Raw genomic sequence first — 24,146 nt, 5'->3', positions numbered from 1 at the left:
AACTACATTCGTCTGTGAGTTCTATCGTCTTCAGAAAGTCACAATTTCTTCTAATCATTTCCAGCATCCAATTGCAAAATTCAAGACGGTTCGGAAAGTCTCGCGGTAACAGTGCCTCTACTCGTTGCAGATGGTAAGGCTATAAGAGTTGTTCCTTTAAAATTCGAAATACCGTCATATGATCAACATTTAGCGGGAAAGCAATCTTTCTAATACTGGTAGCAGGTTGTTCTTCAATCAAATTAAGTACTGCTTCCTCAAGCTGTGGTGTTCGTACTTCTCGATGGCGACGACAATCCTGCGTTCTTTTGTCGAATGAACATATTCTCGAAATCGTTGATGAAGTCGAGCAAATATTCTATGTGAAGGATGCTGCCGTTGATGATATATTTCAGCATATCTTCTAGAAGCTTCTAATCCATTCCCCTGCGACAAACCGTAAACGTAATGCATATGAGCCATTCCCTCATTTGTGTATGCCATTTTAATAAAAAGTGAATTATTAAAGTAACAAATTAAGAACAGAACAACAACACACAATTAGTATTAATTCAATTTCGAAAATTCACAAACTGACAGCGTCATACCAATTCAATTGTCACTATCGCTAATAGCGACCTACTAGATAGATTAGTTTCGTATTTTTGCATTTCTGACGATGTATCTCTGTAGTTGTTCGTAAAATAATTTTTTCTGCGAACTGGTTTATTTTGGGCAAAAAACCCAAGAGACATTTTTTGTTTAGAATGAAACAGGCTATCGAAAATAAATTTTTAAATGGTAAACAAATAATAAGACAAAAAGTTACATTGGAAATAAATTTTAGGGGTTGCGTTTTCCACCCCTTACAACCATGGGGTAAACCAAATATATTTCTGGCTAAATGTTTTTTTGGTAGTACAAAACGTCTGGTTCATTTCAATATTGTAACAAAAAATTGTTATACAAATTTTATGTACCCTCTTTAAGGGGCTGTATCTTAACAAGGGATGCTCCAATGAAATTTCTTCATATGAAAGATCCTATCTTTTTTTCGATGAGGAATCACCTCCTTGAATGTTTTACACTTATTTAGTTACACCCTGTATAGTGAAGGATAACTGATATCAAAAATCTAAAACAGAAGAAATCTCCAGGCTGGGATGATATTAGATTTGAAACCTGAACTATGAAATATCTAAATCCCTAGTTTTTATCACCAACAAATGTTTTACAAAAGGAACATTTCTTCACATCATCAAACCACTATTCAAAAGTGTTGAAAACTATAGACCAATTTCATTATTGTTCGTTTTCTCAAAGATTTTTAAAAAAGTCGTGAAAAATTGGATTTCAAAGTTCTTTGAAAAATTCAACATTCTCTCCGAGTATCAAGTTGGCTTCAGAGAAGATCGCTCTACAGAGGATGCGATTTATCGATTGACTGGTGAAATATATATTTCTCTGGATAGAAAAATTCCCGTATTATGTATTTTCGTCGATTTACCGAAAGATTTTGACACCGTATCTGTCTGATCGGAAACAAATAGTGAGTATTGACGGGGTTTTTAGCCGCCCAAGAGTCGTGACGTATGGGGTGCCGCAGGGTACTGTTGTAGGACCACTTCTATTTACCGGTTATATAAATACCTTTATGAAAATCTTTTCGATGACAAACACGTTTCTTCAGTTTCGCGGATGATACGGCTATTCTGTACAAGGGAGAATCCTAGTCCAACCTGAAAATTGAGGTCCAAATTGACTTTCAAAAAATATGTGATTGGTTCAAATATAACAAACTAACATTAAATAGCGAACAAACTTATTACTTACTGTTCACAATTTACTCCAACCACTTAACTAATTTAGAACATTTGGAAATAGTGAAAAGAAATGAAAGGAAATATCTTGAAATTATTATAGATAGGTATCTGAGATGGGATTTGCATATTACCAGCGTGAAGAACAATTTGAGAGGATTGCTAAGCAACTTCAAATATCTGGTCGATTACTCAAACATGAAAAACCTCAAAATATTGTATTTTGCACTGTTTCAGTCTCAGCTACCCTACGGCATCCAGGGATGGGGTGGCAGAATAAAACTTGAGTATTTTGAGTGTAATACAAAGGTGAATATATTTGATATAAGACAAATTTTCTGCCAAAGAATAATAACTTCTATAAATAAAAACAAAATTTATCTCCAATCCATTGAGCATAAATATAATACAAGAACTAAGACGAAATATAAAAATGTTTCATGCCGTGAACGTTCCTTAGAATTCTTGTCTCCGAATCGTTCCGATATTGACACACTCACCCAATATAGACTTTAAACACGGAATTGATACATTTATCCCAATTTGATGCATTCACCTCATTATGATCTTTTACTCGATATGGGCCTCCTACTTAGATTACGTTATAAATTTATTCATCATTGGATTTATAATTTTTTTTTATATTTTCACGCACAAGCATTTTTAGTTCAGTGATTAGTATGTTTGTTTTAAAATTTTGTTGTAATCCATAAACTTGTTGTAATTTGTGTTGCATCAAAAATAAACATATATATACATATATATATATATATATATATATATATATATATATATATATATATATATTGTCATATTGATTTCAATTCAAGAGCCACCGGTAGACAGCTGTTTCAGCCTATTGGGCATCGTCAGTAACGGGCAGGCGGTCCTCGATTGAAGACAAAATGAGAAAAACCAAGAAAGTACTTGATGAAAATAGCTGCGTTTACGTAAACGCAGTATATATATATATATATATATATATATATATATATATATATATATATATATATATATATATATGATGAGCTGTTTTCTCGGGTTTCGCTCCGTGTTCTGTGTATTTTCTCCCCATAAGGATTATTTTCACAACGTTTCGGCAAAGTCTCATTTGCCATCTTCTGGTGATGTCTGGTTTTTTCAACTAGACTGATTAATTCGAACTCTGTGTCTCAATTTATAGGGATGGATGTTTCCCTTTACCTGCGTTGCTGCCACTACCTGTGTTTGCTCGACTACCTGTTTTGGTCTTATTACCTGAGCTGCCTCTCCTGTCTCTGTTATTGTACCTGTATTGTCATGTACCGAGTTTTGCCTCTGGAGTTGAGCAGTCTGATTGCTTGTGCGAAGTGATAAAACAGATCTCCATGTTGACGGTAATCTTTGCGCATCATCCCTCTTGTTCATATTATTAGGTCGTTTTTCAATTTCGATTGCCTCTCTGATTGTTCGTGAGTAAAAGTTTTCGTTGCTTGCTAGCATTTTTGTGTTGTCGAAATTGATGTTATGTCCTGTTTGAAGTACGTGTTGGAAGAGAGAAGACGTGGTGACTTTTCCCTTCACTGCTAGTTTGTGTTCATCTTTGCGAATGTTGATTCGTCTGTTGGTCTGGCCGATGTAAGTCCGACCAGAAATATATCCCATAAGGAATACCAAGCACTGAAAAATCTACGAGAGAATGAGGATATCATCATCCTACCAGCAGACAAAGGCAATGCAACAGTAGTGTTAAACACCATAGATTATGTTGCTCATGTACTTCAACCACATGCGGAAAAGGTCGATTCATATGTGCGCAATGCCGACCACCTCATAGACATATTGAAAACACAAACCGTTAGTCCGGACGACATCCTTGTCAGCTTTGATGTAACCTCGTTATTTACCCAGGTACCCACCGGAGAGGCACTAGAAATAATCAAAAAGAAATACAAACCGGAAGAGCATATCATCACATTGGCGGAACATTGCATCAAAAACACTTACTTCATCTATAACGACCAACGATACAGACAAATTGAAGGGGCACCAATGGGCTCGCCACTATCACCCGTTGTTGCCAACCTCTTTATGAAAGAAATCGAAACCGAAGCAATAGCAACGTCACCCTTGAAACCTAAACTCTGGCTGAGGTATGTCGATGACATCTTCGTGATTTGGTCTCATGGTCACCAGGAACTTTCCAGGTTTTTTAATCATTTGAATGAAATCCATCCACGCATTAAATTTACGAAAGAAGTTGAAGAAGGCAACCAGCTCGCATTTCTCGATGTACTGATTATGAAAAAGCCAGACGGAACATTAGGTCACACGGTATATCGAAAGCCAACACACACGAACAGGTACCTAAACGCAAATTCACACCACCACCCAAAACAAATTCACGCGGTGGCAAAAACACTCATTACACGTTCGAGGAGGCTGGCAGACAACGATCACAGACAACAAGAGTTGAACACCATCGAAACAACGCTACAAATGAATAACTACTCAGAAAGAAGTATAAAAGCGGCTGCCAAGACCACACGGAAACAACAAAAAACTCGAGATACACCGGTCATAACAACCACACTACCATATATTGCAGGAACAACAGATAAAATCAGCAGAATACTTCACCGACATAACATATCAACTTCGTTCGTACCAGAACGAACAATAAGGTCCATGCTTCGTAATCCCAAGGATCAGATACCACTGGAATCACAAGGAGTGTATGAAGTACCATGCCATGATTGTGACAGGACTTACATCGGCCAGACCAACAGACGAATCAACATTCGCAAAGATGAACACAAACTAGCAGTGAAGGGAAAAGTCACCACGTCTTCTCTCTTCCAACACGTACTTCAAACAGGACATAACATCAATTTCGACAACACAAAAATGCTAGCAAGCAACGAAAACTTTTACTCACGAACAATCAGAGAGGCAATCGAAATTGAAAAACGACCTAATAATATGAACAAGAGGGATGATGCGCAAAGATTACCGTCAACATGGAGATCTGTTTTATCACTTCGCACAAGCAATCAGACTGCTCAACTCCAGAGGCAAAACTCGGTACATGACAATACAGGTACAATAACAGAGACAGGAGAGGCAGCTCAGGTAATAAGACCAAAACAGGTAGTCGAGCAAACACAGGTAGTGGCAGCAACGCAGGTAAAGGGAAACATCCATCCCTATAAATTGAGACACAGAGTTCGAATTAATCAGTCTAGTTGAAAAAACCAGACATCACCAGAAGATGGCAAATGAGACTTTGCCGAAACGTTGTGAAAATAATCCTTATGGGGAGAAAATACACAGAACACGGAGCGAAACCCGAGAAAACAGCTCATCATATATATATATATATATATATATATATATATATATATATATATATATATATATATATATATATATATATATATATATATATATATATATATCTTCGTATATATCTGTCTTCGTTAGGTTTTTATGGACCAATCTTGCAATGGATCCAGAGTTTCTTATCTGGTAGAAGCCATATAGTAAAAATAGGAGGCTGTGTATCATCCACAATTCCCGTTCTTTCGGGTTTTCCTCAGGGTTCCCACTGTGGACCTTTGCTAGTCAATCTATTTATTAATGACCTAGCTACAATTATAAAACATAGTGAGGTACTAATTTTCGCTGACGTTAAAATATTCAAATCAATTTCTTCTACAAACGATGTCTCACTCTTACAAGAAGATTTGTCACAATTTTATGTCTGGTGTGTTATGAATCACATGAATAAAAATGCATATTTTATTTATTTAAGTTAGGCACTCAACCAAAGATATTACCAAATATTAGAGTTATGTTTTATTTATTACAGTTTGTAACTCAAACAAAGAATTTTATTTTTGTTTTTATTTTTATTTTTTAATTTGTTTTTTTGAGTTTTTGTTCGTCTTGTTTAAGAACGAATGTTATGTTTACTTTTAGTTTCTTTTTTTTCCTTCCTATCCAAAATTACAAAATACACCTTTCAATTCACCTTTCAAAATGCGGGATCCTCGCAGACTATATTGAACTTGAATGACCGCCGATTAAAAGTTGTTTGCGGGTGCCTTGTGAATTCACTTAAAAAAACCAGATTTAACCTTCCTTCCTACCCCATCCTTCCTTTCCTTTCCTGGCAAGACACGACTCTCACCTCCCCGTTGGTTCTTGCTGGACAATAAAATTTACTTTTAGACCTGTTTTTATAATCATAGTTAAGTACTTGTGCTTATAAAATATTTGTAGCAATTTGAAAAAAACTGTTATATTAGAAGAGAAAAGTATTATTTATTGACCGAGAAGAGTTCATTTATATTAAATAACTCAAAGACAAACCTTTTTCTTTGTTTTTTCAATGGTCAGTTTTATATGTATAATTTTTCAATACACAATTTTTGTTTGCATTTATGCAAATATTACGTATTTTGCTTTAAATAGGTGTGGTACCCCAAAAAATGTTCGCGCCTCCGGCGGGCTTTTCCGTGTGTATATAGTCTTTATGACTTTAGCCTCCCCTGTTCTCCAATGCACGAGCCGTCACTGTCTTTATGATATAAATATCAATTATAGGATAAAGAAAAAATTTTTTGATTGAACATATTTTCACTCGATAAATTGAAGAATTTAAAGGGTTGAACATTTTGTTTGTGAAACCATACATGTGTTTGAAAGTCGAAACTTTCCGTTCGTTTCATAATGAGAAAAAGTATTGTTTTCAAAAATAATTTTAAATTTCTATTTCACATAAATAAACTATATACATTAGTTTTAAGCAAAGAAATCCATCAAGCACAATATTTTTCAGTTTTCATTAAGGAATTTTCTGAAACTCGCTGTAAATTTTTGTTGTGGATCAAATTTTCGACTAATTCTGTTCCAGTCTTGCGGTCGTTCTCTCTCGATGAATCTTGAAGTTTTTCTAATAATTCTCTTCTGGGAATCCGAGCATTTGGCACAGTTGGTGGTTATGGCCTCAGGAATATGTTCTAGAAACAGATTAAAAATATAATTATAAATGAAAATTCATCTCTTTTACAGTTTCTTCAAGAACTGGAAAATATTTGCGGGAAAAGGTATTACAGTAATTGTGGAAGTTTAAAAAAAATAGATTGGGTATGAGAGACAGATAAACATTGGTGATTTTACATATAATAATTCCGTCTACTAGATTATACCTACAACCATCGAAATAAAAAAATTACGCATGTCGGAGGTTCGTTAACAAAACTGATTTATTCTTGATCGGCAAAAAATATAGTCATATGAAATGGATAGGATTGGATATTTTCTACTAGTGACCCGCCCCGGCTTCGCACGGATGCAATGCTGATACTAAATATACGAATCATCTAAAGGAACAATTCGTTCAGATCAGTCTCAACTTCCTACACTGTAGGTCAATGGACTGACACCTAATCAGAATACAACTTTTCCCCTGGCTAATACAACGAAGAGTGTTGGATTATATCCGACAGGTATATCAGTGCAGGATTCTTCACTGAAGTTATTCCTGGCAGTTGTATCGCCAACTGCATATGCAGGAATAACTTCAGTAAAGAATCCTGCACTGACACCTGTCGGATATAATCCAACACCTTTTGTGGTATTAGCCAGGGGAGTAGTTGTTTTTTGATAAGTGTCAGTCCATTAACCCACAATGTAGGTAGTTGAGACTGACCTGAACCAATTGTTCCTTCAGATGATTTGATGTGAAAAACAAAATATACATATAAACGCGTGCGATCGCTGTCAATCATAAAGTGCTATAGGGCGACGCGCTATTCATAGGCACGTGCCGCCGGATCCTCGGCCGGTACCGCCGGATCCCTTTATTTTGAATCTTCAATTTCTTCGAAAATATTTATTAAAAGTACATGCTGTAATATTGATCTATATTTAATGTTCAATGAATTTAAGGTACTCAACTGGATAAGGATTAATGCTGTATTGCTAAAAATCGCTTCGAAAATAAGCCATTATTTTTGTTTGAAGATTTCAAGTTAAGTTACTTCACGACGTTTCGATTGTTAGAATCCACAATCGTCTTCGGGTCATAACCCGAAGACGATTGATTAATCATAATAAAAATTACAAGATTATAGAACAATGAAACATGAAATTAACAGAATGAATTACAAATCCATATGACTGAAATGCAATAATTGAAAATCGGGATTGAATTTTGATGAGTTGAAAAAAACTTTTTTTGAAATTTCTGAATGCTTTGGGCTGAGCCTATCAGTTCATCAGTCCAGTCCGCTCTATTAGTGCACTGAATATAGGAACCTACCTACAGGCTTATCATTGAAATGTATCTATTGAATATGTTCATGATTCTGTTCTTCAACTTCTGATACTTTGTTTAGAGAGTTGAGATACAAAAATGTAGGACTGATTATTCAATTCCTTGTTATTCATTAGATTCTTGAAGCACCAAAAAGTCTGGTGTTTCACAAATTGCTCAATGTTTACGATTGGATTTACAGTCCAACAATTATTTTTTGATTAGAAGCGTGAACGAAAGAACACTATTTGAAACACAAATTTCTCATGTAGAAATGTATCTAATCAGTATAAGCAATCTCAACATCTGCAGTATGTGAATCAATAAAGACAATGCTGAAAAAGTTCTTGCTGTCAGCCTAGTTGTTTTATAACTTGAAATATTGTTGATGAATCCGGAATCCTTATTACCTTTGAAGATCACTCAAAATTTCAATTTTTTATGAGCTACCGTATTTATGTAAATATTATGAAACGTTGAGTTGAACTTTTTGTTTGTAATTTGAGGTGCAATATAAACATTTTATTTGAAAAAAATCCATCTGAAACAATATGCAATATAACTGTTTACAACACCTGCACCGTGTAATAATGTCAATGCTAAAAAACATACTAATCAAATCCAATACGATTTCATTCTGGAGACATAAAATAAAGGTCAAGGTGATGCAGACATTTCACTATCATTGCTAACACAGTCACGTCAAGAATTATATTCAGTGACACAATCTAAGTAGCAATGCACTTATGTACGAGTGTTAGTAATTATTATTGTTAACAAGTTTCTGCAACTTCCAAGTTGATTTGCGAACATGCGGCAACTACTATGGGCGCATTAATTAATGTAGAGGCTGTGAATATGCCACACGTTGAAACTCCAATTATGGAAATACAATATACTTAGAAGCTAGCGTTTGAAAAAAAATATTTCTTCAATTTTTCTGTATCATTTTTCATGATCATCTACCTTTTCTCTGGAATAATTTTAGGTTTTTCAGTCAGCAAGTTTTATTTCAACCATAATTATCTACTGTTCGTTAAAGCCTGCATTTCTAGAGAATTTTTACCTACATTAGTTTCTTTATTCACTTTTTATCATATTCTCCTCAAACCAATAAATCACCTTTTTAGTAATAATTCATTACATAAATTTTTTAAATTTAATTGTGGATGATTGCCAAAAAATAAAATGTCTTTAGCTAATTTAGACAAATGGTTTTGTTCTGGTTTTGATTGATATTGAGATACCTAGAGCTTACTAATTTTTTGATAGTCATCTCGTACAATTTCGAATATTTACTTCGACTAGCAGCGAAGAGCGTAGCCCGTAGTCACTCGCCAGGATGGATAATGTGCCGTGGCGGGCGGGTGATATCATAGGAGACGTCTCCTTTCTGCCATGGAAAAACCTACCTAAGAAGGTAATTGTACAGTGACCACTGATTAGATCCCTTCCAGATTGAGCAAAATGTACTATAGTCCGATAACCTTGGAGTGGAGCTATTGCTTTTTTTTATATAAAAATGGAATTCTTATAACCTTTTGCCCGCAGACCAAAGCCAACATACCGGAAAATAGCTTTGACACAGTTATCTTCGGCCGAATGGTATTTTAGTTCTCTATAAAACGCCCTATACTGTTTTGAATTTGGATAATCGATTGCGGAGTTATTGGTGTATAAATTGGAGACTAGAAAACATGAAAATTCGAAACTGCCGAAAACGTTATTTGCTTTGGTTACTAATGCACTTTTTCGTCAGCAAAGCAATATATTGGATTTTTGTTTTTTTCTCATGCCACACACGGTCAAATGCCTTAGAAATATCAAGCGCAACAGCTCTTGATTATCTACGTTTCTCGATTTCGTTATTCCAAATGTGGGTGACATATGATAGAAGGTCGCATGTTGATCTTTGTTTCCGAAAGCCATATTGATGATCACTCAAAATGTTGAAGCCTTCCAAATATTTGAAGATATGGTAGTTTACGACTTCCATCATGATTTTTTATATCACTGATAGCAAAGCGACTGGCCTGTAGTTATTTGAAAGATTTTTTTTGCCCTTTTTGGGAATAGGCTAAACGAGAGCAATCTTTCATCAAGAAGGAAAAACATCTTTCTTATAACATAGGTTGAAAGGTCAGCAAAATACCGGTGAGAGTCTTTTGCGCACTTTTTAAGTACGATGACGGGCACTTCATTAGGGCTTGACGGCTTGGTGATATTGAGTTGTTTCAAAATGAGCCTGACTAGAAGTTGTCGGAAAGCAATCTCCGGCATTACGGATTCTATTGTAGGAATAGTAGTAGAAAATCGACTGTGGAGTGGGATGCATATTATTGTTCAGCTAGTAAATTTGCTTTTGCTATGGCGGTTGTTGCAATTGAACCATTCGCTTGTATTAGTGGTGGAATTGTGGTTTTTGCAAAGTTCTGATTACCAGCTTTAGCTACCGACCAGAAGGATCTAGACCCGTTGGGATTGGCATGCTGTTTATCCGTAATTCTCTGATTGTGAAGTTCTTTGCTTTCATTTATCCTAAGTTTGCAGCTCTTGCGAGCCTCAATAAACCTAGTTCGGTTTTCGGAGGCGACAGCTTGCTCGCAATTTTTGTTGAACTAAGGTTTGCCGTTAGAAGGTGGTTTCATTGAAAGAGGAATATATGCATTCATGGATGATAGAATAACTTCCGTGACTTCAAAGCACATGTTGATGGATCTTTAGAAATGAAACAAACATTTAGCCAAGGGAAATTTCACAAATAGTCTTAAAGATCCTCCTATTCAGCTGATTTGTAATTCTGTAATTGTTACCCAACATTTATGGGTAATCCCAATGTAGACCTTACGGTAACTGTGTAAATTTCTGGATTGGTTGTTAGGTTAAGATTCAGAACACTAGCATATTCTCCATCTCGATCAGGAATCCTGGTTGGCGCATTTATAATCTGAGTAAGTCCATTGTTTATTGCAAAATCCCCAGCTTCTCTACCTTGTTCGTTGTTGATATTTGAAAATTTGAGCCATTCAATATTGTGGATATGGAAGTCACCAAATATGGAAATTTCGACACTGGGATGATTGATTTGTAGAAAGTGAATGGTGTTTGAAAATGAAAAAATATTGCCCTCCATTGTGTATTGCTAGGTGGTCGATAAAAGCAGCATATGAATTTGGCGATCTTCGGTGGTATTATTCTGAACCACATAACATCAAAGTTTCGTAGCATTTCCTCTGGTTGAAAGGAGAGGTGGCTTCTGATGAAAAAGATATTCTATACTTACGTTAGAATCGGGAGTGCATCATAGCTGGAATATAGAAAAATGACGGGGTTTGTTGGAGCACTGTCTTTGGTTTCTGTGAGTGCAAGAATATGAGGACTATTTGATTGCAAATGTCGCATTGATTTTATATTTGAGTGGAGTCCTCTGATGTTGCAGACACCGATTTTGAAGTTGCTAGTGAGCCACTTAGCAACTGCAGTTACCATGCTGTTTCCCTGTGGACTGATGTTAGGAAGACCCTGATGACTGTCAGAAATAGTGATTTTCGAATAACTTTTGCACGATAATGCCCTTGAATCAGCCCCTACCCAGAGATTCGATTGGGGAGCTATTTTACCTATGGAGTATATTTTGACCTTAGGAGCATCATCATGCATTTTTTCTTTCATTCCCACCATTCAAACCGAAAACAGCGGCATAGCAACGAAACGTTAGCCCAAAAGCAACTTCTCGCTGCCTAAGCTGTTGCGATGGTATCTCACCGGGCGCTGCCGGCTGGGACCAGCATCTACCATTTGTAACATATAACTAGCATGTATTCATGTGTGAATATATGAAAAGAATCACTATGGATAATTTAATGATCTGAAAGAGAAGGTTTCAATAAAAAAAACTTCTCTTCAACGGCAAATTCTGGGAAATGAGAAACAAATGAATTCGATAGCTATCATTTCTAGTCTCAATACCATAATTGAAGATATATAGAGTCTCTCATTGAGCGCTTTCTATTTTCAAATTCAAATTTATAACAGTGTGTGTGAAATATCATCGAAATTTTTCATTCGTTTGAAAGACCTATTGATGCCATTATGTTTGGGACATACGAGGTTGCCTTTTATATTTCGGTATTAGAGAACAAAAACAAATATTAATCATCGAAAATCACTTTATTGTTTTTCAAAATATTTCCCATGAAGATCTATACACTTTTGCATGCGTTTGAACCAATTGTCGAAGCACTTTTGCCATTCTGATTGAGGTATCTCCAAAACATGCATTCTGAATGCAGCAACCGCTTCTTCAGGTGTCGAAAACCGTTGACCTCTCAGTTTGTTTTTCATGGTGCGGGACTAAAAAGAAGTCATTCGGTGCTAAATCAGGATTTTACGACGGATGACTCATCAAATCGATGTTTTGGGTGCTCAAAAATGCAGTTGTTTGAGACGATATGTGAGAGCTCGCTCGATATGTGAAGAGAGATCCGTCTTCGGCTACGGTAGTTAGTTTTCCTGATTTCTTGGAAGACAACTGGCAAACAAATGGTTATGTACCACTCAGAATTGACTTTTCTGCGTTGTTCTAGTGGTACGGTTGCGACATGTCCAGTTTTTCCGAAAAAACAGGTGATCATTTGTCTCATATTGAAACACCCATATAGTCGACTGCTGTTTACTTTCGGGCTCATACGCGTAAATCCAACGCGAACAAATTTTTTTAACAGTTAAATGTTTATGCAATATTGAATGTATGCTGGTCCCACTAATGCCTAAGATTGTCTCAATCTCATTGTTCGGAAAACCGGCATTTCAGTTTTCAGTTCGATGTCTTTATCGCGAGACCGAGTATTCAAATTTTTTTGTTTATGTTTTTTTTATGACTTACCAGAAAGAAGATTTAGTGTTGTGAATGATTTTGAAGTTGAATCGCAACCGTTTTGAAAACGATATAATCAGTTCGTTCGCTATCTCCTCGATATACCGCTATTTATCCCTTTTGTGAATGTTGTGTCGAAGAGTATATGCATCAACAGTTAAGTTAGCTGGAAAGCATTCCCAGGAGCTCCTGAGAAAACCCATTGCAGCTTATCCAAGAGGAAAACTCTAACTATCAGGTAACTTTGATGCTCTCGTATCGAAATTAATTACAATTAAAATTACAGTCCACTGATAACGCCATTTATGTACTTTCGCTATATCATTTGTATTTTTTAACGTACACTCACGATAGGTCACAAGAATATCTTGCAAAATCAGTTGGCGCACAGTATCAATGGTTTTCGGAACAACAACAACTGATTTTGGACGCCCTTCACGAAATTCGTCTTGGAGTGAACTACGACTACGATTGAATTCACCATACCATCGATAAACACTGGTCCTTGATGGAGCTTCATCGCAAAAAATTGAATTAAGTTCATCCATGCACTGTTGCTGAAGTTGACCGATGTCATGGGTTTTTTTGGTTTTGAGGGCCACTGTTGTTTGTGGCTTACGAGGTCAAATCGCAAGATCTCGATGGCCAGTTCACAACACCTCCACGTCCTTAAATCTCTCGTGCGGAATATTCAATGTGGCATGAGCTGTATGGCACGTAGCGCCGTCCTGTTGAAACCACATGTCGTTGGTGTCCAGATCATCCAATTCAGGGCAAAATACGTTGGTAATCGTCGATCTATAGAGTACGCCGTTGACAGTGATGGCCTGGCTAACGTCGTTCTCAAAGAAATATGGACTGATTCACACCAAACAGTGACTTCTTCGAGATGCATTGGACGCTCTTGGATCTCATATGTATTGATATCTTTCCAAATTTTACGATTTTATTTGTTAACGTAACTATTCATCGAGAAATTTTCAAAGTTCGGTAGTCCCCGTTAGAAGTTTGGTTCAAGGAAAAAAGAACCATTATTTCTGTTGTCAATTAACCGAGTGATAAAATAATGGCCTTCATTGAGGATTTTTTTTCCGCGTCAATGTCTTCTTAGAGAACAAAGAATAAGTTTTCGGTATGTCCCACTGCTATAAAGATGTAATTAAAAGTTATAGACGTTTAGAATGTCGCCAAGTAAGTGACCTACACATTAATTACCGACTCACCAACTTCAAAACACTAATATTGTCCAACTATTCTCAGTTACCCGAATTGAACATAGACCTTCACAACGCGAACATAAAATATTTAGTATTTACCATTGTTAGAAAAAAGCCGTAATTTTTTTGGTCTTGAAGCAGACAGAACTCAACCGATATGGATTGAACTAATCTAAATGGTTCACTGTGGATATGATTTTCACAATTTTGTTCATTTCAAGGAGGACTTCGTAATCTCACAATGAATGAAACTAGAAAGCCCAAACATGGATGTTGTGTGGTTCAGAATAACAAATATCAAGCAGTTAAAATCCTTAGTTTGCAGTTATATCTTTGATTTTCACAAATTGAAATCATATCCAAGAAGAAAAATTTCTTAGGTTGTGGTTGTCATCATAGATAGAAAATTTTTCACTAGTTACATATCTGAAGTTTTTGTGAAAGACATGTATAAATGGGATACAGATCTTTCATATTAATATAAAGTATTTGTCAGAAATTGGTCTGTTTATTGGTTTGTTTATTGAACTGTCAGATTAATGATTTATTAATTGTTAATGTGAACGACATATTCTTCAATATAATGTTTCTTTCATATACTCAATTTGAGTTGGAAGGGCAATTATTTATTCTCCTGTTCTTTGAGAGTAGTATTTATACCACGGTTAGTTGTGTCTGTACGTTACAGTATTTAAAAAACATTTTATTGCCATGTATATACTATGGCGTGTCTATACTGTATAGACACGCCAGAAAAAAAGCTATTATACAGAGCGCATCATAAGTCTTTCCCCCTATCTAATTCGTTACTGGACTCTTGTTAGGAAAATCGTCGGGATACGTCGATTTTTGATTTCTACAAGGTACGGCTTGATTTCTACGTTGACGCCTGATTTCATCCCTTACTGGAGCGGAGCAAAACTTTCGAAAAATTTACATAGCATGTGATAGGGGGTTTTATTCTCTATTTAACTGTGCAAAGGAATTGAAATTTGCTACATCAATTCAAGATATATGATTGTTTAAGAATTACGACAATTATCGTAGCGCAATCACTCTTATAAATTAAAAATTCGGCTCTGTATGATATCGGTTTTGGTTCAGACGTCAAATGAGAAGTATTTGTCATTTGCGTAGATATTGATTGTACGTTTTTGTAGGTGTCTTTGGATGTTTGGGAATAAATGGTCAATACAAGAAACTGATATCACGGAGAGTGCGAGTTAGTATATTCTAGCGGTTGGTTGTGCTTGCAATTCATCTACAAACAATGGTTGCACCGCGTGCGTTAAATGAAAAATGCGAAGCGACTGTTATTTTTGGTTAGGCTTATCGCAATTATCATGAGGCTGTACTAATGTTTAAAAAAATCTGTTTAAAATCTGTTTTTCCGTTAATCAGCTGTCGCCCCCATACGAACGACAACTATCAGAAGTTGAGAAACTTGTGCGAGCTTAGGACAAACGAGGTCTTACCTTTTAACGTGTGATTCCTAACAATGAACGTTTTCCAGATCGCCCTATTGATAGCCATTATTTCAAACAGTTAGTGTAAAATTGCAAAATAAAACACGTTCTGGGCGATCTACTATAGAGGAAGATAAACAAGTGGACATTATGAGTGAGTTTGTGAATAATTCGTGGAGTAGAACTGTTGCCTTGAATTGCGAGGTTTCGCAGATGTTATAAAAAGAGTTATATAAACAAATCATATTTACAAAATAAAAATGGTGCATGAACTGACGGACGATGATCCAGATTGCCGTCTAGAATATTATGAAATTGTCTCCAACAATATTTTGCAAAATCCCAGCTATTTGTTTCAGTGATGAGGCTACTTTTGTTTCAAACGGTCACCTACATAGACAAAATGTGGGGTACTGGTCCAATGAAAATCCTCGACTTTTTTGCGAAGCTCATACCCAGATTCCCCAAATATTTATTGTGTGGGCAGGAATTCTGGGTGACCACATTATGGGTCCGTTATTCATTGAGGAAACTCTGACTGGGGCCCTCTATTTGGAAATGCTGAAAACAGTGATAGATCCACTTATAGTGGCAACTGTCGAAAATAATTTAGGTGAATTTGACATGGACATTATTCTGCAACAAGATGGAGCTCCAGATCTAACTCCTTCAGATTTTTTCGTATGGAATTGCCTAAAATCTAAAGTCTACGAGACTCAGTGTCACTATATTCAGGAGTAGCGTGCGCGGATTATGGAAGTGTGTGCAACAATTAGTCGCGATTCTTTGCGAAACGTCAGGAAACTAAAAATATACTCTATTTTGCCTGGAGGTCAACGGGAAACATTTTGAACATTTACTGTAATAACAGAAAAAGTTAGTGTTAGTTTAGCTGCCTTTCTGTTTGTGGTGTAATTATTCGCACGATTAAATAGGGAATAAAACCCTCATCACTCACAACCCCATGCTATTTAAATTTTTCGACAGGGCTGCTCCCCTCCATTGAGGGATGAAATTAGTGGTGAACTATTCATACGAAAATGTTCACTGTAGAAAGTGTCTCGACGTGTCTCGGCGATTTTCCCAACAAGAGTTTGATAGGGGGTAACACTTATGATGCGCACTGTATAGCGAAACACGGGTTGAGTTTTTATAAAACTGTTCAGAGTGAGGATCTCAAAATAAAGTGTTTCTTCAATACATTAGGGATTTTCATCAAGTATCGGCCGATTCCATCACATAATTCAAATAAAGATCAAAATAATTATTATATTTATCATCAAAAACTGTTGATGTTTCCATCATTTCCAAATTCAAGCCTAATAGTTCATGAAGTTTTTTTGTAAAAATAACAGGTTTTTTTTTCTAAACAAAAATTATTAGCATGAGTCGTTAATATCACCTGCTCCATATGAGCGACCCTCAAGTGTTTATTCAGAAAATGAAATAATATTTTCCAAGAGAGTAGACAGGCGAAATTGAATTTCTATTAAACCATTTCACGACAACCACATCAGGTAATCTTAGATTTCATAGAGAGTAAGTATTCTTACAAAAAAAGTTGATTGAGATATTTATATACTTAATTTTTATAGTGCCACCATTAAAGTGCGCACCATATGGGAAACTTTTTTTCGAAAAGTTTCAATGAAGTTTAACTTCGGCACTTGTTTGTGCTTTAAATTTAACTTAAAATGATGCGGCCAACTGCGACCCACTGACGTTCAGTGTTTGTCAAATTCAACTTTTTTTTTGAAAAAAAATTGGAAAAGTGCATTTTTAGATCGAATTTAACAAAAAGTTACTTGAAAAAGTTGTGTCTACCGCAATTTTATATCCATAAGCCAAATTTTATGCAACTAGGATAAAGTTAACGTTTTGCTTATTTTTGACAGATATCCCCTTTATTTTAAAAAACAAGTTCGGTTAATTGTCATCAATTCATGCATACATAACAAACTCATCATGAAGTTTAACTTTTCTGATACATTTTTACTTATACGGACATTTTTAGAGAGAAATTAAAAATTTGCTATAAAAATTTTAACATGACTGGTGCAAAGTTTCAATCACTTGGCTATTTTCTTAAACAAACCTTTGATTTCGAAAAAGCAGAGGCAACTAAAAAAAAATGCAAATAATTTCGATAGAACTATTATTATTGTTTTAAATTTTAAACAACAATAATATTATAGAAAATACAAATGGGTACAAAAAATCACTTATTGATCCAAATCGGGGATTTATATTTGCACAGCACTCGCGAATGGTATTTTCCAGATGTTGTATGTCAGTAAATGGTCTACTTCGGTACACTTTTTGTTTCAGGTAATCCCACAGGAAAAAGTCTAAGGGCGTCAAGTCGGGTGATCTAGGTGGCCAATAATGTTCCCAGTTACGTCCAATAACTTTGCCTCTGAACATTTGTTGGAGGGACTGTTTTACAGCAACCGTGTGATGTATTGGTGCGCCATCAAGCTGATACCATAGGTCGTATTTAATATTTAAAGGCATATTATCTAAAACTTCACTAACCTCATTATTTAAAAGGTTGAGATAACCGACGGATGATAAATTTTCCCTAAAGAAAAATGGCCCAATTATTTGGTCGTTAAGTATCCCACACCATACATTAGTTTTAAAGGAATACTGATTACCACATCCAACTGTGAAATTGAGATTTTCTTGGGCCCACCATCGGCAATTTTGGGAACTCACTGTTCCATTTGAAGAGAACGTTGCCTCATCTGTCCATAAAATTTTAACGGAAACTTTACATTTTCTTCTCTCTCTCCTCTCTCTCTCCTTGAAACCAGAATAAAAACCCCAAACGGACATCAAAATCTCGTTCTTTTAATGTGTTAATGAATTTTGGCTTGTAAGGCCAAAATTTATTCTTTAATAAAATTTTTCTAACACTTTCTCTCTTTAAATCGGTATTTTTTATAATAATATCGGTTATGCTCGTTTGCCCGTGTTCAATAACTTTTAAACAAATGTTAAGTTTGGCCTTCTCATCATATTTACTTGGAGTGTGCTATTTCTTAAATTGATTTGCTACGGATCCTGTTTCTCTGAATTTCGACATTATCCTTGACACAGTAGTATGTTGAACATTTTTTCCTGGATGCCGTTCATTGAAAATGTTAGCTACTTGCCGGTTGGTGTATTCTCACCACATATTAAAACTATTTCTATTCTTTCCTGAAGAGACAACATTATTGCAACAATAACTGTTAAAAATTTGACAAGTAAATCAACAACTTGACACTACCATAGCATGCATTTTGTTTGTCAAGACCTACTTAAAAATTTTATTCAACGTGATTAGGCATCCTTACCGCCCTAGTTAGTGTTTATAAATAATCTGTATATACTGAATATTGAAATTTTAATATAATTTCAACTCTAGTAATTTTATTAATACTTATTGCAGTTTTTGAGTTGTGTCTGCTTTTTCAAAATTGAAGGTGCTGACGTTTGTTTAAGAAAATTGCCAAGTGATTGAAACTTTGCACCAGTCATGTTAAAATGTTTATAGCACATTTTTAATTTCCCTCTAAAAATGTCCGTATGATTAAAAATTTATCAGAAAAGTTAAACTCTATGATGAGTTTGTTATGTATACATAAATTGATGACAATTAACCGAACTTGTTTTTTAAAATAAAGGGGATATCTGTCAAAAATAAGCAAAACGTTAACTTTATCCTAGTTGCATAAAATTTGGCATATTGATATAAAATTGCGGTAGACACAACTTTTTCGAGTAACTTTTTGTTAAATTCGATCTAGAAATGCACTTTTTCAATTTTTTTTTCAAAAAAAAAGTTGAATTTGACAAACACTGTACGTCAGTGGGTCGCAGTTGGCCGCATCATTTTAAGTTAAATTTAAAGCACAAACAAGTGCCGAAGTTAAACTTCATTGAAACTTTTCGAAAAAAAAGTTTCCCATATGGTGCGCACTTTAATGATGACACTGTATATACAGATTGTCAATACTATTCATAAAATGTGGATTGTGACAATTTACATTTTCATTTTTGTGAGAGGTTGATTCATCTACTCGAATTTTTGGTGAGCCCAATCGTAAATAAGTATACTAGCACTATAGTCCTGCATAAGATTATGTGGTACGTATGCAGTTGATCAATTATATCGTTTGCAACCAATTTGGAAACCATTTCAACTTATTTTTATTTAGAAAGATTCAGGAATTATTATCACTCCTCTGTAAAAATATTTCCAGGATATACATCTTGGCTGATGCTATAAATTCAGTTGAAACCTTTTTATTTCAGCTAATGGTGCTGTTGTACTTCTGGAAGGTCCTTGACTCTTCAACATTGTTTTAGGTCGTTTCGATTGAATGATTATTATTATTTCTTTTAGACAAATGAGTAAACTTACTTCTGAATTCTCTGCCGTCTGGAGTGCAAGGTCCTTCGTCTAAGATACATTTTATATAATTGGTTAGTACCCTCTTACTTGCTAAAATAGAGTCGACGTCTATTTGATCGTACTTGGTATTATATGTTTCACAAAATGCAACGTTAACGATTACAAACATACACAACAAATTGATGAAACCCATCTTCACACAAAGAAAACTGCGTACTTGCGAGAAATAGAGCTTTTTTTATATGTGGTCTTATATATATGATTTTGATTATTGCGGGGAAGTAACATAGAATGACGTATTCTTGGGAAGACTTTGTCAACACATTAATTGTTTCTTTATATGGGATTGCTCAAGGAATGAGCTGTTCCTTGAATACAAATTTTAACGCTTTGCATTAATTAGCAAGTCGGTCTTATTTCCAGCGAAAATTCACACCGAACCAGTTGCCAATTGCTCTGCATACAAAGTTGATGGATGAAAATGTTGTGTAACCTCTTCGAAAAAAGACTGTCCCGAAAAGAAGAACTAAGATGTAAACTTCATATCGAGTAAGAAAATCTATCAGAACGAACGGTATTGCTGAGAATGGCTTGTGACTAAAAGGAAAGTAACTGTAGCTTTCATAACAAACCGTTCTTTTTCATAAGCATTAATGTAATTTAAACTGCGAAGTGAAAAAAACGCCATCCCAGCAGAACATACCCAATTATAGGAAATGCTGTGAATTGTGCCATCCGTGTTAGGAATCGCACCGTTGAAAGGCATGACCTCGTTAATCCTTATATTGCACAAGTTTCGACTGTTGAGGATTCCTTTGTAGAATAGCTGTTTGACAGATGACCATAAATCTGTCTTCCTGTCTGTTTTAACGCTTTAACGGTTTATGTGTATAATTCATTACTATCTACAACGACTGTCTGACATTGCTAAGACTTTGCGATATTACCTGCAGATATCTGCGGTAGTAGCAGACAAAACGTTCGGTACTACGAAATCCTTTCGACTACGGATTCTCGGATTCCGTTTTCTCTAATCGATACTCCAGACGCGGAAGCCTATGTTCTTATTTTCCATTCATGAAATGAATAAAAAAAAAGAGAATAGTCATAGAAGTAACTAGTTTTTTGAAAAAAATAACTTTCTGACTTCGTACTTTCCCATAGTTGAATAAATATTGAATTACACGAAAGAAGTCATATTTTTCCATTCAGTTTGTACAACAAACATTCGTTATTAAATTGAAACAGGTATCATTCATAGAAACGCTACACAATGTGATACATGGAATTTGATACAAATGTCACTTACATGGAACACAATTATCCTATATGATTATCGTGTAATTAAATCTTCATATGGAAGTAGTTATTTTGGAGGGACTTTTTCCTTTCATGTATCTGAAAGAAACTTCTGTTTATGATCCACATACACTACGTTGAAATGCATGTCTTGTGGTGTTTTAGCTTTTTGTTTTGAGAAAAAATACTTTCCAACTGTATTTTCATTTGAAAAGGCAAAGAGGAGTTTCTTTCTTCAATTATTTTTTGGATAAGGACTCTTGGAAAATAATTTTTTACTAGATAATTCTCGATTAATTGAAGAATTTTTTATGTTTCGGAGCTGGCAATTGCTCTTTATTTCAAATTTCTTATAACATTTATTTCATTGTGAAAGTTGGTTTATGATACCAGTCTACTTTCAAAATTCGGTTTTCATCACTTTCGTGTCTAAAAATGTTAATGAATTGTTTTCCTCCATTCCAAGAGTAAATTTCAGTTTAGATGAAAACTCTGGAAAAGTGTCTAATATTTCAGATTGTTTATTTTTTGTAATGAAAGTAATAATACCGTCATGACAACTTTTCAGTGCAAATTATTTATAGTTTGGCCATGACTAGGTCTGAACAAATGAGTGACATGAAATCACCCATTCCCAACCCGAAAATTTGTTTGTAAAAATAGATTATAACAGAAGTAAATGTAGTCCATGCATAATTCTAAAACTTTTATGAAAAGACTTCGGGATAAAGTAATAAAGTTTGAAGTCAATTTCCACTTCCTTTTAATTATATTTAATGTGATGAACAGGCGGATTATCAGCGTAAGGTGTTTTTTCAAAGCAACCTCACAATAATATATACACTTAATAGAAAACAATTATGTAAAAACAAGTATGTAATGAAAGATAAATCAACCAACACAACAATACAAGCTTAATTAAAATGAGTAATAAAAAGAGATGATATACTGATATGTTTAGAAAATCTCAAATCGGAGTCAATCCACAAATCCAAGTTTTTACTTTCGGAAGTGAAGGACAAGGCAACATTATATATGTGGATCTTGATGAGGTTAAAAGTCAGTCTCCTTTTAGATTTGGGTCCAAATAACTCCACTCGTCGGTAAAAAATTAGAAACTGTTTCTTCTAATTTGTTGAGACATGTTGAAATATCAGACTTGAGTGGACGATGCAACATTCCGAAACAGATGTTTTTTCCTGCCGAATTTACTGAGATTCAGCGTTGTTTAACCCCAGGACTAATTTTATGAAAAGCAACATAATAGTTCGAAGTGCTCCTAATATACATAGCTACGCCGCCCCCTCTACCATCTCTATCGGCTCTGACGATATGATGAGAATGAATAGACACTGATTCAGAGGCGATATCTGAGTAGAGCCATGTTTCGCTTAGACCGCAGTTCTTTTAGAAAAGTCTTGAGGCAGTTAAGTCCAGTGAACACAGACTAAAATTTAGATGGACTAAATTCACATATGCAGCCATAAATGATCTCAATAAAAAAAATCAAAAAGAAAATGTTAGAGAGTATTATGATTGAAAAATGTGTAAAACAATTATAAGATCACCAAGTGATCATCTTCAAGAGGAAGATTGAGCTTGAACAAGTTTAATCTCCCTGTTGAAGATGATCACTTGGTGATCGAAATACGTGTTAAAATAACGGATTGGTGTTGGGAAAAAACTCCAGTAATATTGAAAGTTTATGACAACATTCACATGTTGAGTTTAGTTTTTTAAATCGTTCACCATATTAGAGTATTATCTACAGAAATTATATTTTAAGATTTGGAAAATTATATTTGTTCTTGAGACGAAGGTCTGATGGATATACACCATAGAAAGCAAAAATTTTGTCTGAAGAAGAAGTACTTTCTTTTTGTTGGACGCAGATGATCATACATGGTTGCTTGAAAAGGTTGTATTGATTTGTGGTATGTTTGGCGCCTGTAGACGTGACGAACTTGTTAAGCTCAATGTGGATGATTTTGAAAGTACCAGTACTAGAGTTTTGGTTACGTTGAGGTATAGTAAAAACAAAAAGAACATGGGATTCTTATTCCCAAAAAAGGAGTTTCTTTTGATGCCAAGTGCTTACAAAGCTACTTGGTTTCCGAAAATATTTTTATTGATCCATATATGAGATTGTCCAGACAAGTTCTTCAAATATAAATCAATGACAAAGAGTTTCGCTTGACATGTGATCGCATAGTTCTATATGTTTGACATCTCAGTCCTGCATCAGAACCTCCCCTCAGAGAATCTAATACTCTCTCTTCGGGATTAGGACTGTATAAAGCAGGTCGCAGTTGACATTAAGTCGGAGGTGATTTCCAGAATTCTGTGATTTTTGGTGTCAGCTAGTAGCCGGCTACGCTCCGCAAGAACCTGTTTGCTACAATTGGAAATATGCACTATTATGTATGTTGTCCACCTAGCTTCTCTGAAGAAATATATGGTGAAGCTGTAGGTCTGTAAGAATTTTCAAGGCCGCTGGTATATCAGATTACTCTTTCCGGTGAATGGGAATATTAGAATTTTGTTGGGATTTACCATCTATGAACATCATTCAGCGATCTTTGGGAGATATTACAGGCTATTCTTCCCGATATGGTACATGAAGGACAACAAGGTCATAACAGTTTAAGCGCAATTATCAGGAAATCATTCTCACCAGCATCTCAAAATATTTTCTATATAATCACTATAATTGATAATTTTTCCATTTTCTCACACTGTTATTCAAATATATCTTCTTGAAATGGGTCTATGAAAATTGATTTTAA

At 35.1% G+C, this 24,146-nt stretch overlaps 1 protein-coding gene across 1 annotated transcript; it reads right to left on the bottom strand.

Annotated features, from left to right (window-relative positions):
* Positions 1–6,525: 6,525 nt before the first annotated feature.
* LOC111511040 (ejaculatory bulb-specific protein 3) lies at positions 6,526–20,364 on the bottom strand. Its single transcript, XM_074180643.1, has 2 exons — positions 20,071–20,364; positions 6,526–6,802 (listed from the first exon to the last, which is right to left on the bottom strand). The coding sequence occupies exons 1-2, from the start codon at positions 20,252–20,254 to the stop codon at positions 6,618–6,620; spliced, it is 369 nt and encodes a 122-aa protein (XP_074036744.1). The 5' UTR covers positions 20,255–20,364; the 3' UTR covers positions 6,526–6,617.
* Between the last annotated feature and the right edge of the window lie 3,782 nt (positions 20,365–24,146).

This window comes from Leptinotarsa decemlineata, unplaced genomic scaffold (assembly GCF_025532065.1).
Source record: "Leptinotarsa decemlineata unplaced genomic scaffold, Ldec_3_MD MMD2_tig00026299_RagTag_RagTag, whole genome shotgun sequence".
Lineage (NCBI taxonomy): Eukaryota > Metazoa > Arthropoda > Insecta > Coleoptera > Chrysomelidae > Leptinotarsa > Leptinotarsa decemlineata.
The sequence above is the reverse complement of the archived record's forward strand: the minus strand, read 5'-3'. Positions and strand labels throughout refer to the sequence as shown.